General features: G+C 46.7%; 2 protein-coding genes across 5 annotated transcripts in view; one reads left to right on the top strand and one right to left on the bottom strand.

The window, feature by feature from the left end:
• MARS2 (methionyl-tRNA synthetase 2, mitochondrial) overlaps positions 1-8,222 on the bottom strand; it is a 9,190-nt gene extending 968 nt beyond the window's left edge. The window contains exons 1-3 of the mRNA XM_040322806.1: positions 7,619-8,222; positions 5,087-5,421; positions 1-317 (exon numbers count right to left, since the gene is read on the bottom strand). The exon at positions 1-317 is cut by the window's left edge and continues 968 nt beyond it. Of these exons, the coding sequence (XP_040178740.1) occupies positions 1-317; positions 5,087-5,421; positions 7,619-7,835 (869 nt within the window). The 5' untranslated portion in view covers positions 7,836-8,222. The remainder of the gene's footprint in view (positions 318-5,086; positions 5,422-7,618) is intronic.
• Positions 8,190-17,103, top strand: part of AIFM1 (apoptosis inducing factor mitochondria associated 1) — a 29,841-nt gene continuing 20,927 nt past the window's right edge. Inside the window, exons 1-6 of one of the 4 annotated variants that reach the window (XM_040322802.1) lie at positions 8,190-8,367; positions 10,196-10,332; positions 12,684-12,762; positions 14,143-14,172; positions 14,416-14,445; positions 14,548-14,669. In XM_040322802.1, the coding sequence (XP_040178736.1) occupies positions 8,205-8,367; positions 10,196-10,332; positions 12,684-12,762; positions 14,143-14,172; positions 14,416-14,445; positions 14,548-14,669 (561 nt within the window). In that variant the 5' untranslated portion in view covers positions 8,190-8,204. Of the gene's footprint in view, positions 8,368-10,195; positions 10,333-12,683; positions 12,763-14,142; positions 14,173-14,415; positions 14,446-14,544; positions 14,670-17,103 lie in introns of all 4 variants that reach the window. The other 3 variants (XM_040322801.1, XM_040322805.1, XM_040322803.1) reach the window with 3 other exon arrangements.

The raw sequence follows: 17,103 nt of genomic DNA, 5'->3' as shown, positions 1-17,103 counted from the left end.
TCCTTCCCAAGCAAATGTGTTGACGGGCCCCATGGAGAGCAACTGGGATCTGGGTATTTGGCCACGGTTAGGTAGTTGATGAGCGCGTCCAGCCACACATAAATGGTATGAGTCGGGTCAGAAGGCACCGGGATACCCCAGGACACGCGGTTGCTCTGTCGGGACACGGAGAGATCTGGGAGGTCCTCCTCCAGCCACTTCTGCACTATTCGGAGAAACGGGGCTGGGTGGATAGGGTCTGTCTGAAGCCACTTTAGGAGGTTAGGTCGTAGAGAAGACAGCCGAAACATGTAATTCTCTTCACTCATCCAGTGAACCTAGAAGAAAAAAAAAAAGATAAAATAGTGACCACCATAACCACATAAAGACCAGGCTCTTTCTGGCACTCTTTGTTTACATGTTTAAATTTTTTGCTAGAAAATTACTTATAACCCCCAAACATTATACACTTTTTAGCAGAGACCCTAAAGAATAAAACGGTGAGTTTTGCAGTTTTGTTGTCACATGGTATGTGCGCAGCGGTTTTGTAAACACAATTTTTTGGAAGGAAAATAAAAATACACCGATTAAAAAAAACACAAAAAAAAAAAAAAACGCAATACATACCCCAATTTCTTTGTATATATTTTTTTTTTAAAGCGGAGGTCCACCTGTTTTTTTTTTAAAAAAAGCCAGCAGCTACAAATACTGCAGCTGCTGACTTTTAAAAAATGGACACTTACCTGTCCAGTGGGGCCGCGATGTCAGCAGACGAGGCTGAGCAATCACTCAGTCCTCGGCTGCTTCCGCCCGCCATCCTCGGTGAGGGAATCAGGAAATTAAGCCTTTCGGCTTCACTGCTCGATTCCCTACTGCGCATGCGCGAGGATCGCGGCGCGCCGTCACTGGTCCACGCTATCTCCTGGGGTGACGTGACAAGGCTGGACCTGTCTCAGACAGGTATCTGCACCCCCCTCTCCCCTGAAAGGTGCCAAATGTGACACCGGAGGGGGGGGGGGGAGATCCAATAAAACGGAGGTTCACTTTTTGTGAGGTTCACTTTTTGTGTGAACCTCCGCTTTAAGCAGAGGACCTAGAGAATAAAAATGGTGGGTGTTGCAATTTTTTATATTACATGGTATTTATGCAGTTGTTTTTCGAACACAATTTTTTTGGGGAGGAAAAATACACTTTGATTAAAAAATAAAACACAATATATACCCCAATTTTTTTGTATATATTTTTTTAAGCAGAGGCCCTAGAGCAGGGGACTTTAAACTACGGCCCTCCAGTTGTTCAGGAACTACAATTCCCATCATGCCTAGTCATGTCTGTGAATGTCAGAGTTTTACAATGCCTCATGGTATGTGTAGTTCCGCGAAACAGCTGGAGGGCCGTAGTTTTTAGGATCCCTGACTTAGAGAATACAATGGTGGGTGTTGCAATTCTTTATATTACGTGGTATTTATGCAGTCATTTTTCAAACACCATTTTTTTGGGTAAATGATAAAAAATAAAAATAAAATCAAGGGCCCTACATGATAAGCCTTCGATGAACCTACACGGAAAGCCTTTAAGGGCCCTACATGGAAAGCCTTCAAGGGCCCTACATGGAAAGCCTTCAAGGGCCCTACATGGAAAGCCTTCAAGGGCCCTACATGGAAAGCCTTCAAGGGCCCTACATGGAAAGCCTTCAAGGGCCCTACATGGAAAGCCTTCAAGGGCCCTACATGGAAAGCCTTCAAGGGCCCTACATGGAAAGCCTTCAAGGGCCCTACATGGAAAGCCTTCAAGGGCCCTACATGGAAAGCCTTCAAGGGCCCTACATGGAAAGCCTTCAATGAACCTACATGGAAAGCCTTCAATGAACCTACATGGAAAGCCTTCAATGAACCTACATGGAAAGCCTTCAATGAACCTACACGGAAAGCCTTCAATGAACCTTCATGGAAAGCCTTCAATGAACCTACATGGAAAGCCTTCAATGAACCTACATGGAAAGCCTTCAATGAACCTACATGGAAAGCCTTCAATGAACCTACATGGAAAGCCTTCAATGAACCTACATGGAAAGCCTTCAATGAACCTACATGGAAAGCCTTCAATGAACCTACATGGAAAGCCTTCAATGAACCCACATGGAAAGCCTTCAATGAACCTACATGGAAAGCCTTCAATGAACCTACATGGAAAGCCTTCAATGAACCTACATGGAAAGCCTTCAATGAACCTACATGGAAAGCCTTCAATGAACCTACATGGAAAGCCTTCAAGGGCCCTACATGAGAAGCCTTCAAGGGCCCTACATGAGAAGCCTTCAAGGGCCCTACATGAGAAGCCTTCAAGGGCCCTACATGAGAAGCCTTCAAGGGCCCTACATGAGAAGCCTTCAAGGGCCCTACATGAGAAGCCTCCAAGGGCCCTACATGAGAAGCCTTCAAGGGCCCTACATGAGAAGCCTTCAAGGGCCCTACATGAGAAGCCTTCAAGGGCCCTACATGAGAAGCCTTCAAGGGCCCTACATGATAAGCCTTCAAGGGCCCTACATGATAAGCCTTCAAGGACCCTACATGATAAGCCTTCAAGGGCCCTACATGATAAGCCTTCAAGGGCCCTACATGATAAGCCTTCAAGGGCCCTACATGAGAAGCCTTCAAGGGACCTACATGGAAAGCCTTCAAGGGCCCTACGTGGAAAGCCTTCGATGAACCTACGTGGAAAGCCTTCGATGAACCTACGTGGAAAGCCTTCGATGAACCTACGTGGAAAGCCTTCGATGAACCTACGTGGAAAGCCTTCGATGAACCTACGTGGAAAGCCTTCGATGAACCTACGTGGAAAGCCTTCGATGAACCTACGTGGAAAGCCTTCGATGAACCTACGTGGAAAGCCTTCGATGAACCTACGTGGAAAGCCTTCGATGAACCTACGTGGAAAGCCTTCGATGAACCTACGTGGAAAGCCTTCGATGAACCTACGTGGAAAGCCTTCGATGAACCTACGTGGAAAGCCTTCGATGAACCTACGTGGAAAGCCTTCGATGAACCTACGTGGAAAGCCTTCGATGAACCTACGTGGAAAGCCTTCGATGAACCTACGTGGAAAGCCTTCGATGAACCTACGTGGAAAGCCTTCGATGAACCTACGTGGAAAGCCTTCGATGAACCTACGTGGAAAGCCTTCGATGAACCTACGTGGAAAGCCTTCGATGAACCTACGTGGAAAGCCTTCGATGAACCTACGTGGAAAGCCTTCGATGAACCTACGTGGAAAGCCTTCGATGAACCTACGTGGAAAGCCTTCGATGAACCTACGTGGAAAGCCTTCGATGAACCTACGTGGAAAGCCTTCGATGAACCTACGTGGAAAGCCTTCGATGAACCTACGTGGAAAGCCTTCGATGAACCTACGTGGAAAGCCTTCGATGAACCTACGTGGAAAGCCTTCGATGAACCTACATGGAAAGCCTTCGATGAACCTACATGGAAAGCCTTCGATGAACCTACATGAAAAGCCTTCAAGGGCCCTACATGGAAAGCCTTCGATGAACCTACATGGAAAGCCTTCGATGAACCTACATGGAAAGCCTTCGATGAACCTACATGGAAAGCCTTCGATGAACCTACATGGAAAGCCTTCGATGAACCTACATGGAAAGCCTTCGATGAACCTACATGAAAAGCCTTCAAGGGCCCTACATGGAAAGCCTTCGATGAACCTACGTGGAAAGCCTTCGATGAACCTACGTGGAAAGCCTTCGATGAACCTACGTGGAAAGCCTTCGATGAACCTACGTGGAAAGCCTTCGATGAACCTACGTGGAAAGCCTTCGATGAACCTACATGGAAAGCCTTCGATGAACCTACATGGAAAGCCTTCGATGAACCTACATGAAAAGCCTTCAAGGGCCCTACATGGAAAGCCTTCGATGAACCTACATGGAAAGCCTTCGATGAACCTACATGGAAAGCCTTCGATGAACCTACATGGAAAGCCTTCGATGAACCTACATGGAAAGCCTTCGATGAACCTACATGGAAAGCCTTCGATGAACCTACATGAAAAGCCTTCAAGGGCCCTACATGGAAAGCCTTTGATGAACCTACATGGAAAGCCTTCGATGAACCTACATGGAAAGCCTTCGATGAACCTACATGGAAAGCCTTCGATGAACCTACATGGAAAGCCTTCGATGAACCTACATGGAAAGCCTTCGATGAACCTACATGGAAAGCCTTCGATGAACCTACATGGAAAGCCTTCGATGAACCTACATGGAAAGCCTTCGATGAACCTACATGAAAAGCCTTCAAGGGCCCTACATGGAAAGCCTTCGATGAACCTACATGGAAAGCCTTCGATGAACCTACATGGAAAGCCTTCGATGAACCTACATGGAAAGCCTTCGATGAACCTACATGGAAAGCCTTCGATGAACCTACATGGAAAGCCTTCGATGAACCTACATGAAAAGCCTTCAAGGGCCCTACATGGAAAGCCTTTGATGAACCTACATGGAAAGCCTTCGATGAACCTACATGGAAAGCCTTCGATGAACCTACATGGAAAGCCTTCGATGAACCTACATGGAAAGCCTTCGATGAACCTACATGGAAAGCCTTCGATGAACCTACATGGAAAGCCTTCGATGAACCTACATGGAAAGCCTTCGATGAACCTACATGGAAAGCCTTCGATGAACCTACATGGAAAGCCTTCGATGAACCTACATGGAAAGCCTTCGATGAACCTACATGGAAAGCCTTCGATGAACCTACATGGAAAGCCTTCGATGAACCTACATGGAAAGCCTTCGATGAACCTACATGGAAAGCCTTCGATGAACCTACATGGAAAGCCTTTCGATGAACCTACATGGAAAGCCTTTCGATGAACCTACATGGAAAGCCTTCGATGAACCTACATGGAAAGCCTTCAAGGGCCCTACGTGGAAAGCCATCGATGAACCTACATGGAAAGCCTTCGAGGGCCCTACATGGAAAGCCTTCTTGTCCACATATGTATGACCATAGAGATAGGTGTGATAGCCAGGTGACCACAAACTTCTCACCATATAGTACAGTTCTAATTGGCTGGATTTCCTCACCTGATGTCCACTTTCTACGGACACGCGTATTTTGTCCCCGTTGGAGTTCGTCTTCTCCGTCGTTTGCTCCTCACTTAAAAAAGCCTCATCGGAAGTACAGTACCAGCCCTGGTATGTCCCCTTGTAGATGTATCCTCGTTCCTCCAACGTCTTCCAGAAATGACACACTGCCCGGGAGTGACGTGGTTCTGTCGTACGAACAAAATCTGTGTAAGATATTCCCATCGTATCGAACATTGTGCGGAATTGCTGGGAAACCCTTGAACAGAGCTCAGGCGGGTTCAAACCCAATGCAGCTGCAGCTTGCTGTACCTTGATGCCATGTTCATCAGTGCCTGCCAAAAACAAAAAGATAACACACGTTTTAGATTTACAAGTTAAAAGGGTCTATTTATAAAAAATAAATTCACTGAACTAATGTCACAAGTATATTTCCTAGCTCCATCTAGTGGCCATAAAACAGAAGTTTCCCGCTTGAGGTATTTCAGGACAATACTGCCTTATGGCCACTAGAAGGGGCTTATGATTCTAGGAAATACACATACACAGACAATATACTGTGACAGCTGAGCAAATGCTTGTGATGGGTGTTCAGATTTTTCTTTTAGGAAACTACCCCATAAAGTAAACATTGTAATTTGAGGGGGGGGCAGGGTGGGGCTGATTGGGGGGCACAGATTTAATTTGGGGGCTACAGCTTGGATGCGATTGGTGGTGAAGGCACACTTGGATCCTATGGGATTGGAGGGGGCACACATTTGATAGGGGGGCTACAGCTTGGATGTGATTGGCGGGGGGGGATAGCTTGTATCTGATTGGTTGAGGGATGAGGTTACAGCTTGGATCCCATCTGGGTAAGGGGGATCTACAGCCTGGATCTCATGGGTGGGGGGGGGGGGGGGCACAGCAGAGATCTGATTGAGTGGACAAATGGACCAGATAGGGAAAGACATCACTGATCTGATTGGAGGACAGTAAAGGGGGGGTCAAAAATGTACCTTTAAAAAAAGGGGGGGGGGGGTCATTGATCTGATCGGAGGAAAGCAGGGGGGTCGTTGATCTCATTGGTGGACAGTAGGGGGTCATTGATCTCATTGGAGGACAGTACGGGGTCATTGATCTCATTGGAGAACAGTAGGGGGTCATTGATGTCACTGGAGGACAGCACGGGCTCATTGATCTCATTGGAGGACAGCAGGGGGTCATTGATCTCATTGGATGACAGTAGGGGGTCATTGATCTCATTGGAGGACAGTACGGGGTCATTGATCTCATTGGAGGACAGCAGGGGGTCATTGATCTCATTGGAGGACAGCAGGGGGTCATTGATCTCATTGGAGGACAGCAGGGGGTCATTGATCTCATTGGAGGACAGCAGGGGGTCATTGATCTCATTGGAGGCCAGCAGGGGGTCATTGATCTCATTGGAGGCCAGCAGGGGTCATTGATCTCATTGGAGGCCAGCAGGGGTCATTGATCTCATTGGAGGACAGTACAGGGTCATTCATCTCATTGGAGGACAGCAGGGGGTCATTCATCTCATTGGAGGAAAGCAGGGGGTCATTGATCTCATTGGAGGCCAGCAGGGGGTCATTCATCTCATTGGAGGACAGTACGGGATCATTGATCTCATTGGAGGACAGTAGGGGGTCATTGATCTCATTGGAGGACAGTGCGGTGTCATTGATCTCATTGGAGGACAGTAGGGGGTCATTGATCTCATTGGAGGACAGTACAGGGTCATTGATCTCATTGGAGGACAGTACAGGGTCATTGATCTCATTGGAGGACAGTACAGGGTCATTGATCTCATTGGAGGACAGTACAGGGTCATTGATCTCATTGGAGGACAGTGCGGTGTCATTGATCTCATTGGAGGGCAGTAAGGGGTCATTGATCTCATTGGAGGGCAGCAGGGGTCATTGATCTCATTGGAGGACAGTAAGGGGTCATTGATCTCATTGGAGGGCAGTAAGGGGTCATTGGTCTCATTGGAGTGCAGCAGGGGTCATTGATCTCATTGGAGGACAGTACGGGGTCATTGATCTCATTGGAGGGCAGTAAGGGGTCATTGATCTCATTGGAGGGCAGCAGGGGTCATTGATCTCATTGGAGGACAGTACGGGGTCATTGATCTCATTAGTGGACAGTAAGGGGTCATTGATCTCATTGGAGGGCAGTAAGGGGTCATTGATCTCATTGGAGGGCAGCAGGGGTCATTGATCTCATTGGAGGACAGTACGGGGTCCTTGATCTCATTGGAGGGCAGTACGGGGTCATTGATCTCATTGGAGGACAGCAGGGGGTCATTGATCTCATTTGAGGACAGTACGGGGTCATTGATCTCATTGGAGAACAGTAGGGGGGGTCATTGATCTCATTGGAGAACAGTAGGGGGGGTCATTGATCTCATTGGAGAACAGTAGGGGGGGTCATTGATCTCATTGGAGGACAGCAGGGGTCATTGATCTCATTGGAGGACAGTAGGGGGGGTCATTGATCTGATTGGGTGGGGGAGATGAAGTCTCTCACCGGTGCTCAGCCCGCTCTCCTCCCCGCACAGTCCGGTGTGCCGGTGCAGGGTGTCCCCCAGCACGGCGGAGTAGACATGTCCCAGGTGGGGGGCGGCGTTCACATAGAAGATCGGGGTGGTGATCAGCTGACCCCGCACCGCCCCTCCATGGCCGATCTTCCTGCTGAAGCGCACCGAGCACCATCGGCCGATCACCCGTCCATACAACCACCGCATATTATCACCGACCAGGAACTCCTCTCCTCCGGGCTGACCCACGTGCACCCATACCCACCTCACACCGATAAAACACGCTCAAAACACAATCTAACCAATATAGATCTCCCCCTATTTCCGATATAAACCGCAGACCCGGGTTTGGTTTCGGATTTTGGAACAAAATATGAAGCGGGCCGGTGAGGGCAGCTTGCCCTCAGTCAAGATGGCGACGCAGGGATGATCCATCCCCCAGATAAATCAGGCTCAAAACACAAACTAATATATACAGCCGCCCTCGTATCTGCGATAATATTGCACCCCCCGGGGCTAGTGTGAGATTTGAGAAGTGTGTAGCGGAAATGTGAGGGCAGCTTGCCCTCAGTTAAGATGGCGGCCGGCGCCCCACGCACAGGAAGCAGTGTAGAGGAAGGACGCGCCGGTGGCAGCGCGACGTGGTTGGCGGGGGAGATGGCGCTGTGCAGAGTGGTGCTGGGGCTGAGGACGGCCAGAGGAGGCTTACAGAACCAGAGAAGGCTGCGGCCCCCCAGCAGTGAGTGTCCCGGATGTCACTGCCCTACAATGGACCTTCTATGGGCTCCTCATAGCGTCATTCCTATTGGCTGGGAGGGTTTACCCTTCAGGTGTTCTTATTACAGGGAGGTCACGTGACCAGACACTCTCTCCTCTCCATGAAAGGCAATGGCAAGGCAAATCTTTCCCCAGCAGGAAAGGGTTACAGGCCAACCAAGCTTTATTTTTGTGTCCCCATGGGGGAAAATTCACTCCACTTCCTGTCCAGGAGACACAACAGGAAGTGGGAGGAAACCTCTTCAAATTGTCTTAAAGGGGACCCGCCCACAATTTTTTTTTCTTTTATCTCTGCATACAAAATTAACTCCTTAATGGCAGCAAGTTAAAAAAAACGAGCCGCAACGCGTTAGTCTGGCGTTTTAGGCCCCTCCCCCACCTGTGCACACTTGGTGACGCGGAATCGGTGCGATTCTGCCCGCGGTTTTACATCGGGTGGCTGTTGCTGCAAAAAAAAAAAAGTGTAGGGGGGGGAGGGGTACAATGGCTGCTGCGTTAGAACATTTTGCAATAGGGCGCCGTTCTTTCTAAAATTCCGCACAGGATCTGTAGGAGGAGTTCTGTCCACCTCTGCGGCCGTCTGCTAGGGGGGCAGAGACAAGCCTCTCCGCTGCTGCACAGAGAAGCACAAAATCCGGAGGAGGAGTTCTGTCCTCTCTGCTGCTGAGACAAGGTGGGGGGGCAGAGGCGAGTCTATCAAAGAGAGGTGCGGGATCTGGAGGAGGAGTTCTGTCCTCACTGCTGAGATGGGGGGGGGCAGAGATGAGCCTCTCGGAAGCTGAACAGAGAGGTGCAGGATCTGTAGGAGGACTCCTGTCCTCTTTGCTGCTTACTGCTGAGATTTGGGGGCGGGGGCAGAGATGAGCGTCTCTGCGGCTGCACAGAGAAGTGTATAATCCGGAGGAGGAGTTCTGTCCTCTCTGCTGCCAAATCCCAAGACGAGTCTCTCCACGTCTGCATGGAGAAATGCAGGATCTGTAGGAGGAGCTCGGTCGTCCTCTTTGCTGCAGGGGTAGGGGACAGAGACGAGCTTCTCTGCGGCTGCACAGGATCTGTAGGAGGAGCTCGGTCGTCCTCTTTGCTGCAGGGGTAGGGGACAGAGACGAGCTTCTCTGCGGCTGCGCAGAGAAGCACAGGATCTGTAGGAGGACTTCTCTTCTCTCTGCTGCTTACCGATGAGATGGGAGGCAGAGATGAAGGCTGCACAGGGAGAAGTGTGGGATTCGGAGGAGGAGTTCTGTCCTCCTCTCTGCTGCCAAATCCTTAGAGGAGTCTCTCCACGGCTGCACGGAGAAACGCAGGATCTGTGGGAGGAGTTCTATCCTCCTCTTTGCTGCAGGGGTGGGGGGGGTGGCAGAGGTGAGCTTTTCTGCGGCTGCGCAGAGAAGCGCAGGATCTGTAGGAGGAGTTCTGTCCTCTCTGCTGAGACAAGGGGGGGCAAGAGACGAGCCTCTCCGTAGCTGCACAGAGCCGTGCAGGATCTGTAGGAGGAGTTCTGTCCTCTTTTTCTGTTGCCAACTGCTAAGACAAGGTGGGTGGGGGGGGGCGGAGATGAGTGGGGGTGCCACAGCTACAGGATAGGTGTGAGGGCCACATGAAATGGCCGAGTTTGGCCAGCTGGCATTGTGTTTGACACCTGGGCTGTAGCACATGACCTTTGGTAACCTGCATACTATGGACATCTATGGGGGGGGGGGGGGGATGGGGAATAATTCTTGCTGCTGGCATTATCTCAGTACATGCGGTCCGTGGTGTGGAGCGCCCTCTTCTGACAGCCCCTCTTATTGCAGGTTCCTTACTTCAGCACTCGTCTTCACCCTCCAAGCAACTCCTGAGACATTCTGGAAACGCTGCGAACCCCGCCCAGTCCGGAGGTCTCTATTATGGGCTCCTCGTGGGAGGAGTCTCGGTGGTGGGCGGAGTATATGTAAGTAACAGAACTGCTTGTATGGGGTGGGAGGTAAAGGGAATCTCCGAAAGTATGGCTTATGTCATTCCTCACCCCTCCCACTTATCCAATCGCTCGAGAATAAAATGGTGGGTGTTGCAAATTTTTTTAATGCCACGTGATATTAGCGCAGCGTTTTTTTTTAAAAGCGAATAAAAAATAAAACAATTTTATGAATTTTAATGCTCACAATGTAATATCCAATTTTTTGGTGATCTATAAAAGATGATGTTATGCTGGGTATACAGATATCAAACATGTCAGGTTTTTAAAAATGCGCACGCCTGCAGAACGGCGCCAAACGACGGTACGTAAAAATCTCCATAGGCTCCTTCTAATAAATAAATAAAACATCTCCATTGGTTCCCTCTATTAAAAAGAAAAAATCTCTGTAGGTTCCTTCTGTTTAAAAAAAAATAAATAAATCTCCATAGGTTTTTTTCTGTTAAAAAATATATAAATAAATCTCCATTGGTTCCTTCTGTTAAAAATAAATAAATAAAAAATCTCTATAGGTTCCTTCTGTTAAAAAATAAATTAATAAATCTCCATAGGTTCCCTCTGTTAAAAAGAAAAAATCTCCATAGGTTCCTTCTGTTAAAAAGAAAAAATCTCCATAGGTTCCGTCTGTTAAAAAAAAAAAAAAAAATCTCCATTGATTTCTTCTGTTAAAAAAAAAAAATCTCCATAGGTTTTTTCTGTTAAAAAAAAATCTCTGTAGGTTCCTTCTGTTTAAAAACTAAATAAATACATTTCCATAGGTTTCTTCTGTTAAAAACATAAATAAATCTCCATAGGTTCTTTCAGTTAAAATAAATAAATAAAAAATCTCTGTAGGTTCCTTCTGTAAAAAAAAAATCTCTGTAGGTTCCTTCTGTAAAAAAATAAATTAATACATCTCCATAGGTTTCTTCTGTAAAAAAAATAAAAAATCTCTGTAGGTTCCTTCTGTAAAAAAATAAATTAATACATCTCCATAGGTTTCTTCTGTAAAAAAAATAAAAAATCTCTGTAGGTTCCTTCTGTTTAAAAAAGAAACAAAAAATCTCCATAGGTTCCTTCTATTAAAAAGAAAAAATCTCCATAGGTTCCGTCTGTTAAAAAAAATAAAACATCTCCATTGATTTCTTCTGTTAAAAAAAAAAAATCTCCATAGGTTTTTTTCTGTTAATAAATAAATAAATCTCCATAGGTTCCTTCTGTTAAAAAAATAAATAAAAAATCTCCATAGGTTCATTCTGTTAAAAAAATAATAAATAAATTAAAAATCTCCATAGGTTCCTTCTGTTAAAAAAAAAAAAAATCTCTGTAGGTTCCTTCTGTTTAAAAACTAAATAAATAAATCTCCATAGGTTCCTTCTGTTTAAAAAAGAAACACAAATCTCCATAGGTTCCTTCTATTAAAAAGAAAAACTCTCCATTGATTTCTTCTGTTAAAAAAAATGAAAAATAAATCTCCATAGGTTCCTTCTATTAAAAAGAAAAAATCTCCATAGGTTCCGTCTGTTAAAATAAAAAAAATCTCCATTGATTTCTTCTGTTAAAAAAAAAAAAAAATCTCCCTAGGTTTTTTCTGTTAAAAAATAAATAAATAAATCTCCATAGGCTCCTTCTAATAAATAAATAAAAATTCCCCATAGGCTCCTTCTGTTAAAAATCTCCATAGGTGACTTTTTACCGGTTACCAGTTTAAGGTTACACCGGAGATCTGGCGCTAAAATTTCTCTTGCTTTGATGTTCGTGGCGATACCTCACAGGTGTGGCGCGATCGCCGTTGACATATGCGGCTGGGACGGACATGTGCGTTAGTCTTTATGTGAAAGCAGGGGGGGGGGGGTTCAGGACAGGGGTGCTTTAAAATATTTTTTTTTTTTTAAAAAAGCTAAATGCTGTAGCTTTAAAAATAAATATTATTATTATTATTATTATTATTATTATATTTTTTTTTTTTTTTTTACCAATTTTACTGCTATCACAAGGGACAAACGACATCCCTAGAATGGGCCATTCTAAGTCCTCTTTATGGAGAGGTCTGTGAGACACCAGATCTCTCCTCTTTGCCTCCAAAGCGTGCGATAGAACGGAGATCACTTCGATCGGATGCTTGTTCTAGCCGGCAATGGCTTGCTTACTTTCAAACCAAAATTGTCGCAATCCTCAACGCTTCCTGACGTCACGCGTTGGGAGGAGCTTCAGATCCCCTCACTGTGTCCCAATCAGAGTGTCCCTATGTAGTTGTTGGCAGATCTAAAGGGAATCGTACAATCAGATTGTAACGTGTGTGTGGCATTTTTATTTTTATTTTTTTCTAACGATATTTCCTATCTTAGGTGTACAGAACACTTCACAGAGATAAATCTCGATTCAATGAGAGGATCTCCACACTTGAGTCCATAAAACAGACTAGTGGTATGTTTCTAGCATTTTTATTTAACGTGACAAGGCTTCAGGTCAGATTTCTAGAAGTCTAAAATCGAATCCTAGCCTGAAAACCGTGTTGCATATGACACCCAGGGCTGCTGTTAGATATCACGGGGGGGCCCCATACTGCCTACCTGACGGGGACCCCTTCCCCCTGGCTGAAAGTGACCGAGGACATAGATTTCTCTGTAGCCTCAGCTGTACAGATGAATGAATAGGAAGCTCTCCAAGGCTTTCCAGGCTCATTCACAAACTGAAGCATAGTAAACACAGCTTACTCTGCTTTGGTGACAAATGAACACAGTGAGTGATTGGTACCGGTTACTCACCGTGTTCATTCAGGAATGGAAGGGGCCAGTAAATGACATTTACTGCCCGCTTACCCCACTCTCCATCCTGAAACACCCCCTGTCTACCCACAGCCAGCATGAGAGGAGAGCAGGGAAGCCAGGGGAAAGGGGCACACAGGGGGGGGGGGGGGGGGCGTACAGCAGATGGAAGGGGCACATGTGGTGGGACCAAATCTTCTGCAGTGTAGCCGGAGGGAGAGGAGGGAAGCCAGCAGCACTGGAGGGAGAGATGAAGGGACACACAGGGGGGTGGGGGGCTGTGCCTTGGCAGCAGATGGAAGGGGCACATGTGTTGGTTGGGACCAAATCTTCTGCAGTGCAGCCGGAGGGAGAGGAGGGAAGACAGCAGCGCTGGAGGGAGGGAGGGAGGAAGGGACACACAGGGGGAGGGGGCCTGGACAGCAGATGGAAGGGGCACATGTGCTAGGACCAATCCCCCTGCAGTGCAGGAAGGGGGAGGAGGAAAGCTAGCAGCACAGGGGTGGATAGGGCGCACACAGGGGCCTGGACAGCAGATGGAAGGGGGTGCATGTGCAAGGACCAGTCCCCCTGCAGTGCAGCCAAAGGGAGGGAGTGCAGGGAAGCCGGGGGAAAGGGACACACAGGGGGGCCCGGGCAACTGATGGAAGGGGCACATGTGTTGGGACCAAATCTTATGCAGTGCAGCCGGAGGAAGAGGAGGGAAGCCAGCAGCACTGGAGGGAGGAAGGGGCACACAGGGGGAGGGGGCCTGGACAGCAGATGGAAGGGGCACATGTGCTTGGACCAATCCTCCTGTAGTGCAGCGGGTGGGAGGAAGAGAAGCTGACAGCCCTGCAGGGGGAGACAAACAAGTACAGCCAGACCTTTTGCTTAGCGGGTGCCCCCCCCCCCTTTTTTTGAACGGATGGGGCCCGGTACAGGAGGGCTGGCTGTGCTTCCTTGTCAGCGGCCCTTATTACACCCCTATATGGGTTTATTGTTTTTACTGATTTGTTTGCATTGTTTTTTATTTTTGTTATTTTTTGTTTTATTGTAGAGAGAGGTGAAAGTACAGTGAGTAGTACAGGTAAGTTACCATAGAGCTGTGATGGTGAACCTCGGCACCCCAGATTTTTTGGAACTACATTTCCCATGATGCTCAGCTACACTGCGGAGTGCATGAGAATCATGGGAAATGTAGTACCAAAATATTTAGGGTGCCGAGGTTCTCTATCACTGCCCTAGAGGAATCAGCATGGCATAGATAAAGTATTGTGTGAAGAAATCCTGAAATAATTCTTTATTGTTATTTTATGTCTTTTTTTTTCAGAACTCGCCAAAGCCGATGTAGATAAACAAGGTAGGAGACGGGAGTGTTTGTACAGGTTTTTTGCTTTTATTTTTTTTATTTTTCTCCTTTTCTATTACATCCACAATTTCTAACTCTCTTTTGTTTTAGAAGCCTCAGAAGCGAAAGTTGCACCGCTAGCATTGCCGTCCCATGTGCCCTTCCTTCTGATTGGAGGAGGGACCGCGTCGTTTGCTGCAGCTCGATCTATACGCGCCCGGGATCCAGGAGCAAAGGTGACTTGCCAGCGATATTTTTGAAGTATGCAGATATGGCCTCTTCTCTATATTTTTGTTCATAGTTGGCACATCGCTGAGCTGGAAGGAGTAGGCCAATAAGGACATTTTGGCCTCTTTCACATGGGGATGTACTACAGTGTACTTCCATGTGGGGGCGGTGTTTCCCTGCACGAGGATGACCAAGTGCTCTGTGCATCCCCATGCCAATTGGGATGCAGGGGCTGAAGTTTAAATACGACTTGATAAATAACGTGATAAACTTTCTTGCTTCAGCAGTCTTTCTCCTTTTCATGAATCCGGTCCCCCTCAATCAGCTGCTCTGACATCATCCTGTACAATAAACCGCCATTGTCAACGTCTTATGATGACGAAATGTGTAGGGTGGAGGCTAGGTGTGTCACATCATCCTGTACAATAAAATTCTCATGACAACGTCTTATGACGAAATGCGTAGGGTGGTGGTTTAACTATGGAGATTTTTTTAAGAACCATAGTTTGTCGCCATTCCACGAGCGTGCGCAATTTTAACCACTTAAGGACCGCCTCCTGCACATATACGTCGGCAGAATGGCACGGCTGGGCACAAGCACGTACAGGTACGTCCTCTTTAAGTGCCCAGCCATGGGTCGCGGGACCGAAGCTCCATGACCATGAGACATGCGAACCCGATCGCCGCTGGAGTCCCGCGATCGCTCCCCGGAGCTGAAGAACGGGGAGAGCTGTGTGTAAACACAGCTTCCCCGTTCTTCACTGTGGCGCCGTCATTGATCGTGTGATCCCTTTTATAGGGAAACGCAATCAATGACGTCACACCTACAGCCACACCCCCTACAGTTAGAAACACAAATGAGGTCACACTTAACCCCTTCAGCGCCCCCTTTTGGTTAACTCCCAAACTGCAATTGTCATTTTCACAGTAAACAATGCATTTTTAATGCATTTTAATGGTCCCAAAAATGTGTCAAAATTGTGCGAAGTGTCCGCCATAATGTCGCAGTCACGAAAAAAATCGATGATCGCCGCCATTAGTATTAAAAAAAATAATTCATAAAAATGCAATAAAACTATCCCCTATTTTGTAAACGCTATACATTTTGCGCAAACCAATCGTTAAACGCTTATTGCGATTTTTTTTTTTTTAACCAAAAATATGTAGAAGAATACGTATCGGCCTTAACCACTTAAGCCCCGGACCAATATGCAGCCTAAAGACCCAAGGTGTTTTTACAGTTCGGGACTGCGTCGCTTTAACAGACAATTGCGCGGTCGTGCGACGTGGCTCCCAAACAAAATTGGCGTCCTTTTTTCCCCACAAATAGAGCTTTCTTTTGGTGGTATTTGATCACATCTGCGGTTTTTAGTTTTTGCGCTATAAACAAAAATAGAGCGACAATTTTGAAAAAAAAGCAATATTTTTTACTTTTTGCTGTAATAAATATCCCCCAAAAACATATATAAAAACATTTTTTTCCTCAGTTTAGGCCGATACGTATTCTTCTACCTATTTTTAGTAAAAAAAATCGCAATAAGCGTTTATCGATTGGTTTGCGCAAAATTTATAGTGTTTACAAAATAGGGGATAGTTTTATTGCATTTTTATTTTTTATTTTTTTTTTACTACTAATGGCGGCGATCAGCAATTTTTTTCGTGACTGCGACATTATGGCGGACACTTCGGACAATTTTGACACATTTTTGGGACCATTGTCATTTTCACAGCAAAAAATGCATTTAAATTGCATTCTTTATTGTGAAAATGACAGTTGCAGTTTGGGAGTTAACCACAGGTGGCGCTGTAGGAGTTAGGGTGCACCTAGTATGTGTTTACAACTGTTTGGGGGTGTGGCTGTAGGAATGACGTCATCGATCGTGTCTTCCCTATAAAGGGAATGACGCGATCGATGCGCCGCCATAGTGAAGGACGGGGAAGCCGTGTTTACACACGGCTCTCCTCGTTCTTCAGCTCCGGGGAGCGATCGCGACGGAGCGGCTATAAACAAATAGCCGCGCCGTGGTCCCGGATCGCTCCCCGAGCGGACCCGACCACCGCATGTAGCGGGGGGGGTCCCGATCGGACCCCCCACCCGCTAATAGGCGAGGACGTACCTATACGCCCATGTGCCTGTACGTGCCATATTGTGGACGTATATGTACATGCGGTGGTCCTTAAGTGGTTAAACTGTGGACATTTTTTTTTTTTATATGTTTTTGGGGGATATTTATTATAGCAAAAAGTAAAAAATATTGCATTTTTTTCAAAATTGTCGCTCTATTTTTGTTAATGGAGCAAACAATAAAAACAGCAGAGGTGATCAAATACCACCAAAAGAAAGCTCTATTTGTGGGGAAAAAAGGACGCCAATTTTGTTTGGGAGCCATGTCGCACGACCGCGTAATTGTCAGTTAAAGCAACGCAGTGCCGAATTGTAAA

The sequence above is a fragment of the Rana temporaria genome, chromosome 9, assembly GCF_905171775.1.
Source record: "Rana temporaria chromosome 9, aRanTem1.1, whole genome shotgun sequence".
Classification (NCBI taxonomy): Eukaryota; Metazoa; Chordata; class Amphibia; order Anura; family Ranidae; genus Rana; species Rana temporaria.
This window is presented reverse-complemented; position numbering and strand designations above follow the sequence as displayed.